The sequence below is a fragment of the Acartia tonsa genome, chromosome 6 (assembly GCF_053477335.1).
Source record: "Acartia tonsa isolate MP-2025a chromosome 6, ASM5347733v1, whole genome shotgun sequence".
Classification (NCBI taxonomy): Eukaryota; Metazoa; Arthropoda; class Copepoda; order Calanoida; family Acartiidae; genus Acartia; species Acartia tonsa.
This window is the reverse complement of record NC_137265.1, coordinates 21862751-21869884: the sequence shown is the minus strand read 5'-3', so window position 1 is coordinate 21869884 and position 7134 is coordinate 21862751. Positions and strand designations below refer to the sequence as shown.

Genomic DNA, 7134 nt, shown 5'->3' with positions numbered 1-7134 from the left:
TACTTTCGATATTTATCTTTAACAATTTAAGAAGAATTCTAGTAGTCAAAAAAACGTTTCATATTTAGATTTGTAAACTTCATATTCTGATTTTAAATTATTATGCAATAAATGAATGACAAATATTTAAACAAGAGATATGTATATTTAATTTTTGTAATAAAATTCACAAAAATAGATAAATCTTGGCAATATTTTACATAATATTGATCATATATAAGTTATGTAATGTATAAATATACATTATGCATATATTTCAGTATAAAATATTAAACATTAATACTAGGTAATATAGAGAATGTCAAATTATAATGAAAATTACATATTACATCTAGATCTGTTATGAATTTGAATATATAAACCAAAGATCTCAAGTAAAAATATTTTATTTATAGGGGGGGAATAACAATAACTATATATAATAGAGTTCTCAAAAAATAAAACTGATTTGATAAATACTTATGTACATAAATATAATTGTTTTCTTATAAATTAGAAGGCATATGATCAGGCTTATTAATTAAATAAAACTTAAGAAAGTTATTGATATAAATTTTATTGTAAAAATGCCGTTTGAGCAAAATCTTAGGGGTGTATTGATTGATTGAACAGAATTTTTAATAAAAGAAGCTATTTTATATTATTATATATAAACTCATTTTGTTAGGTACAAAAACAGGCAAAAATAGATATAAAAATAAAATAAAAATTGTCTAAATTTATTATAATATCTATTTTATTTGCCAGAATGAATGCAATTTTTCTCAAGAAAAATGAATTAGAACCTTAAAACTAAATTTGAATACATTATGTGTAATTTTAACATTATGATCTATAAATATTGCATAGATTATTTTATTCTTTTGCATAAACATATGTATCAAAATATTTTAAAATAATACTTTTAGAAGACTTCAATGAAAGTTTATTCAAGGTATATGTATGTAACATGTAAGTATAGAAAGCTTGCAAGCGAAAAATTTTCAAATATAAAAAAGTTTAATACATTCAATCATATATAAAGGATTGTTCAGAATTTTACTTTAAACACAATAAAAGTAATATAAAATTACCATAACAATTTTACTTACAAAAACAAACAAGCATGAATTTAGCCCAAAGGGTTAGATAATAATCTGTATGATGCTTAGCAGGCAGAGCTGTCATCATCATAAGATCCAGAATCCTTCCTGGCGTTAGTCCTGAGTATTGGCAGGCGAGACCAGGTGCTAAATTTAACACCTTTCTTACACTTATTATTGTTTGCTTGCTGTTTACTTTGTAAGTTGACTACGCTACCTAGGACTCCTTCTTTCTTGGTATTGTTACTCCCGTCATGTTGATTATTCCCAAAATGCTCCTGAAATAATTATATGTATATCAGAAATATGTATCTTAATTACAAACTGGAAAATTTATTTGGGTGTGATTTTTTATGGCTAGTAGGTGAATGGGTGATTATTTTGGCATGTGAAAGGAAGATAAAGTTAATTTGAAGAAAGTATATTAAAAGTTTTCTGATGTGCAAATTGTTTTGGAATTACAAATATAGTTTTGTAAAATGAGGTTGTTCTGAAGAAATATTTTACTAACTGAATTATTTACCTCATATGAGAGGACAGGGTTTTATTTTGACAAGTGCATTAGAACAATTAAAACATAAATAAAGTTTTCACAAAGTAAAATCTAAAGCAGTACAATACAATTGCAAAAATAAACCATTTTATCAACAAAATACCACAATTTAATACTTGACTCTATTTTATAGATAGATTATACAGATATTATCTTTAGAATTCTTTAATTTAAGTGATTTCTTTAAAGCTTTATAATCTTTTATTTAAAAAAAAGGAAAATAGCTTTAAATACTATCTAAAATTTAAATATATTATGTTAATATTGTATAAAACAAACTAAAATTTGTGTTAGTGCTTCAAAAGTGTAAAAACCAAACAAAAAATGGCTGTGTTTCTGCACAGTGATCTAAAATCTAAAATAAAAACAAAACCCAAACAGAAACAAAATGTTTCACTAACTCACCATCCGCTTAAATATTCTTCGTCGTAAACGATGTAATCTGTATATAAAATATTTATTGGCAAACTTATTTATGAAAAGAAGAACTTCAACATTATCAACATAAAATTAAATTATTTTGACCCTCAATTCATCAACTTTCATGGAATAAAATAATAATAGTTATTTATCGCATCTTATTATAGATAGCATTCCGCCGTTATAAAAATGAAAAATCATAAGGTTAAAGCCAGTAATGTTAGCCCCGTGGGGCTGAAGGTTCATATAAAATTGTCTGTATTGCGATGCTATACAAGATTTTTCAGTATGTCTGAAAAACGGTTCTAATCCAGCTAAAAGTAATCGGTTTCGAAGCCATACTTGAAACCGTTCTATGCTAATCCAAGCAAGCTTAAAAATTAAGCTAATTATTATTTTAATTTTGTTTTTACCTGAGGAACTAAAGCTACTATTATAACAGACTCTAATAATTAAAAATGTTTACATTTAAATTTTCAGGTAAAGAAAGAGTGGAGATTCAACTATAAATAACACTAGTACTTAACGTTTAATAAACATATTCTCTCATAAAACTTTTAGTGTTTTTATTAAATCCTGATTGAATGGTTCAAACTTTTTGACCATAATTTCTGTAACGGGTAATTGTATCCTGGCAAGTTTTATACATACCTGTGGAGTGGGACAGCAGAGTTAGGTACAATAGGAATGTTGGCAGCAGCCTCGTAGAAATCTTCCTCATCATCATTGTCAGCTTCCTTACCAGCTTCAGGACCATCCAACTAGAGAAATAATTATTTTTCATAAACCTTAAGATATAAAAGTGTAGGCCTCTAGAGCACTAGAGGAGGGAGTTGCATTCGATTTTACTTTAGATTTAAAAAGAAAAAGTAAAAAAAAAATCAGGGAGGAGAATTTTTTAGGTGGGGGGGAAGTCGATCACCCTTCCCCCATTTTTAATTTTAGTTTAAAAAAATCCTTTTGGGGCCTAATTTTTTCTCTTGGAAATGTGTTATAAACCTTCCCAAGACCTACGAGTAGGTACCCTGTAAAGAAGAAACATTTTGGTTCAGCAATTAGAGATATCCTTCGGTACAAACGAAAAGACAGACAGACAGACCAACAAACATCCTGTTACTTTATTTTAAGGATTGTCAATTTCTTAAACTTATTTTTACTAGAAAATTTTAAAATAACTAATATTAATTACACTGAGCTGGATCTTTAAATCATTTTAGTGGTGTGCCAGATCGGGGTGAGCCAACATTCCACCAATGAGAGCACAGCAATTTAATGAAATGCCGCGCTGTGATTGGCTAAAATTCGGCGCACCCCGATCTGGCTCACCACTAAAATGATTTAAAGATCCAGCTCTGAATGATTTACAATAATGTCCATAGATATATATTTTCTAATTCATGAAATTCATGAAAATCAATCAATCAATCAATGAAAATTTTTTTATTAAAGATGGATGGAGAGCTTTATTCTAAAGATTTAAGCTCATGTTATTTTATATTTTTAAAAAAATATAAAAAAACTTCTTAACAAATTTTATCATTCTTTAGGTAAGTAAATGATTATCTAATCTAAAAGGTGTGCAAAAAAATGCGGACATTTTAAAAATTGAAATTGCGCGGCTTATGATAATAATAAAAACATGTTACGCCTACCTAACGAACCGCTAAGAAGTCTATTTTTGGAAATGTGAGAACGATTCCTCTGCTACGTATAGTTACGGAGCTACGTGTTAAAATGTCCTAACTGATGTAAAACTTAACTTGCGAGTAAATTTTAAAATATAACTAAAAATTAGAGAAGATATTTTGCAAAAAGAGATGCCTACATTTTTAAATTTCAAATTGCGCGGCTTGTGTTAATAGTAGAAAAATGTTACGCATACCGTTAGAACCGCTATGAACTGTATTTTTGTTTGAAATTTTTAAGTCAGTTGGGACATTTTAACACGTAGCTTCTAACCTATGCGTAGCACAGGAATCATTTTATATTTCCTAAAAATAGACTTCTTAGCGGTTTTAACGGTATGCGTAGTATTTCTCTACTATTTACACAAGCCGCGCAATTTCAATTTTTAAAATGTCCGCATTTTTTTGCACACCCTTTATAATAACAAGATGTGATTTTACCAGCACAGCTACTCTATAAATAGTAGATTATGTGTTTTGAATGAATTGAATACCTAATCTAAACTAATTTACCAGCCTCCGGACCGTCAAGCTATAGGATAAATATTTCATTAATATAAATCTATATTTGCATCCATTTAAATTAATTAAAGCAATTTCAGAGCACTCCAGATATATTATTAACAGTCACTTATAAAATTTTTGTAGATTTTTTATGTAATTTTGGAGGATTTTTCACGAAAACAATTTTGCCTCACTAAGCGATTAGTGAGCAAATTTTTTAAAGAATCCACCTCTGGTTAAATTGACGAGTGGACATTCTTAGTTATAAAGTAGTTAACACTACCAAAAAAAAAATGAAAAAAAAACTACTCACCATTTGTAATTCTCTTTCTGTAAAAATCAATTGCAAAGACTTTCTAAGTGGAACCATAGCCACCACAAAGAAGGGGAAGGCAATGGCAGCTGGTGAAGACTTGACCGCCCAGAGGATGGCCAGACCAATGGTCTGGAAGAATGTATACAGGAACATACGCCAGGTTTTCACATATTTGATGTAGGACACCTAAAACAAAAATAGTTATTTATCACATCGAATTATAAACAGCTTTTCGCAGATATAAAAATATACATTTATAAGATTTAAAGTAGTTTTGTTAGTCCCGAGAAGGCGAAGGCACGGGCTTTCAAATCTGGCCTTTTAATGATATGATTGTACATTTTTATATTCGTAGAAAGCTGGATATAATACGATTAGTTTCAGATTTTTCAGTATGCTTAGAACAGGTTCTAATCCAGCAGATATTAATCGGTTTTGAAGCCATATTGGAAAAATTTTATATTAAAAGTCAAATATCAAAGCTTCAAATAAACTAAAAAGACCGATAATATTTATTAGTGCATTGATTGTTAATTGATTAATTAAAAGTTAATTTATTATTGAAGGTGCTATAATTGAGATAAAAAAGTTACTAACCGCAGGATGATGTTTAATAGGCACCACAAATAGCTTGAGCCTGTCGAATAGCTGGACACCGTTCATACCGGAGATACCCATATACAAGAATACACCGAACAGGACGGATGTGGGGACCAGGCTGAGGAGAGGACCCATGAGCACTGACAAGCCAAGCAATATGGACACCACAAAGGCAGATAGACGCTGGTCTCGCACACCAATAACCTAATAGAAACATTTCTAGATAATTTGGAAAGACCCAGTTAGGTTAATTTAAAAAAATATATATTTACGTCAATTTTTAAAAGCGAAGCTTTTCTATAATTAGGGTTGGTCGCTCTTCTTGTTAATTTAGACAGGTTAGAATTGTACTATCGATTTCAAACTTTACATGATGATTCCTATAACAATTAGGAAGCGTAGCAACAAGATAATAGTAACCAGAATTAGTCCATATGTCTATTTAAAAAAATTGTTGATTTTTTACTTTTTTGACAACAAATTTTGTATGTTATAATTATTATATTCATTTGAATACAAGGTACAATGTTATATGCGAAGCATCTCTTAAATAAAGTCCTAAAAATGTAATGTTTAATTTTACCTTGGCGCTTTCTCCTGGAACGACATTTGTTGATACAACAAGAAGGGCGGATACGTGAGACACAGCACGCACGGTAGCAGCACAAATCCATGGTCCACCAAATAATGCTGAAAAATGTAAAAATTAGTTAAACTGTGCTTCGATAAGTGAACTCATTTTATATATATAGGTTAATTAAAAAAATTTCATTTTAATATCCGCGGAAAGCTGCCTACAATACGATTTGGTCAAAAGAGACAATATACAAAAGTTTTACTGGCACTCTGTTTTTATATTATCCAGGGATATAAAGGGATAAGGCAATGATCAATAAATTCATGCACAATGTACTTACATCCCCAATGACGAAACACAAATTTACCCATCTTTTAAATACTATTAGTGGTTGAAACTTTTAGACACTCTACTTAATGAACCAAAAAATCAAATTTAATTAAAGTCCCAAAAGTTGTTAAGCCAAAGGATAACGTTATTATAAAACTTTGGAAACTAGTGTAATAAACAGTTAAATTTTCCCTCCATCCCTGATAATACCTGTCAACGTGTTAAGACCACCGAGCAGTACAATATCCAGATGGACACCAACACCTTTCACTCCCTTAGTTTTATCCAGCATGATCAGCTGACAAATACTAGTCTCCATGAACAACAGGACATAGAGGAGCAGGGCGGGCAGGATAGCCGCAAACATGGCCCACACGGGGAACGCATTATCGCCAGAGGTAACTGGGGGAATAAACCAGCCACGAGCCTCGGGTTTGGTTACCTACAAATTAATTAAAAGTTACCAAGAAAACAAAATATAATTTTAATTTGGTCAAAACAAGCAGCAAATATCTTAATTTTAAATAAAAGTAACCAGATGTCTTTGTCAGAGAGACTTTCTGTGTGTACCGAAGGATCTCTGTAACCGGTAAGCCGATATTATTATTCTTTAAGGGTTAAGAAAAACAATAATTTCCTTCAAAAAATTTTATTTATTCAAGAGCAATTCCGATATACAGATGGAAAAAGTTTTTTTTTATGGTGTTATTAAATTAAGTCCTCCAAAGAACTACAAACATACTGACAGACCAAGTAATATTTTGCACAAATATAAATTAAATGACCACTTCAGCATACCTGCCATTTTAATAGCAGCCGATAAATTCCATTTCTCCCTAAACGTAGCTGACAGACGGGCAGTGAGAATTTCAATGTCTCCTTGAGCATGACAGAAAGAAGGACGTTGGAGCGTTATGGAGTACTGACAAACTAACAGACAATGTTATAGATAAAAAAAAAAAACTTAGTTTATTATGCCCCTATTGTCTGTGTACAAATTTTCATGTTTTCTGATAAAGTGAAAATTGTAGCGCGCTAAAATAACAATTTCGCCCTTCCAACCTTTT

At 30.3% G+C, this 7134-nt stretch overlaps 1 protein-coding gene across 7 annotated transcripts in view; it reads right to left on the bottom strand.

Annotated features, from left to right (window-relative positions):
• Positions 1 to 125: 125 nt before the first annotated feature.
• Positions 126 to 7134, bottom strand: part of Ae2 (anion exchange protein Ae2) — a 70773-nt gene continuing 63764 nt past the window's right edge. For 6 of the 7 annotated variants that reach the window (XM_080163872.1, XM_080163874.1, XM_080163875.1 and 3 more), the window contains 7 exons: positions 6278 to 6509; positions 5744 to 5850; positions 5158 to 5364; positions 4558 to 4746; positions 2707 to 2816; positions 2041 to 2077; positions 126 to 1360 (listed from right to left, as the gene is read on the bottom strand). In XM_080163872.1, coding sequence (XP_080019998.1) covers positions 1148 to 1360; positions 2041 to 2077; positions 2707 to 2816; positions 4558 to 4746; positions 5158 to 5364; positions 5744 to 5850; positions 6278 to 6509 — 1095 coding nt within the window. In that variant the 3' untranslated portion in view covers positions 126 to 1147. The remainder of the gene's footprint in view (positions 1361 to 2040; positions 2078 to 2706; positions 2817 to 4557; positions 4747 to 5157; positions 5365 to 5743; positions 5851 to 6277; positions 6510 to 7134) is intronic. The other variant, XM_080163876.1, reaches the window with a different exon arrangement.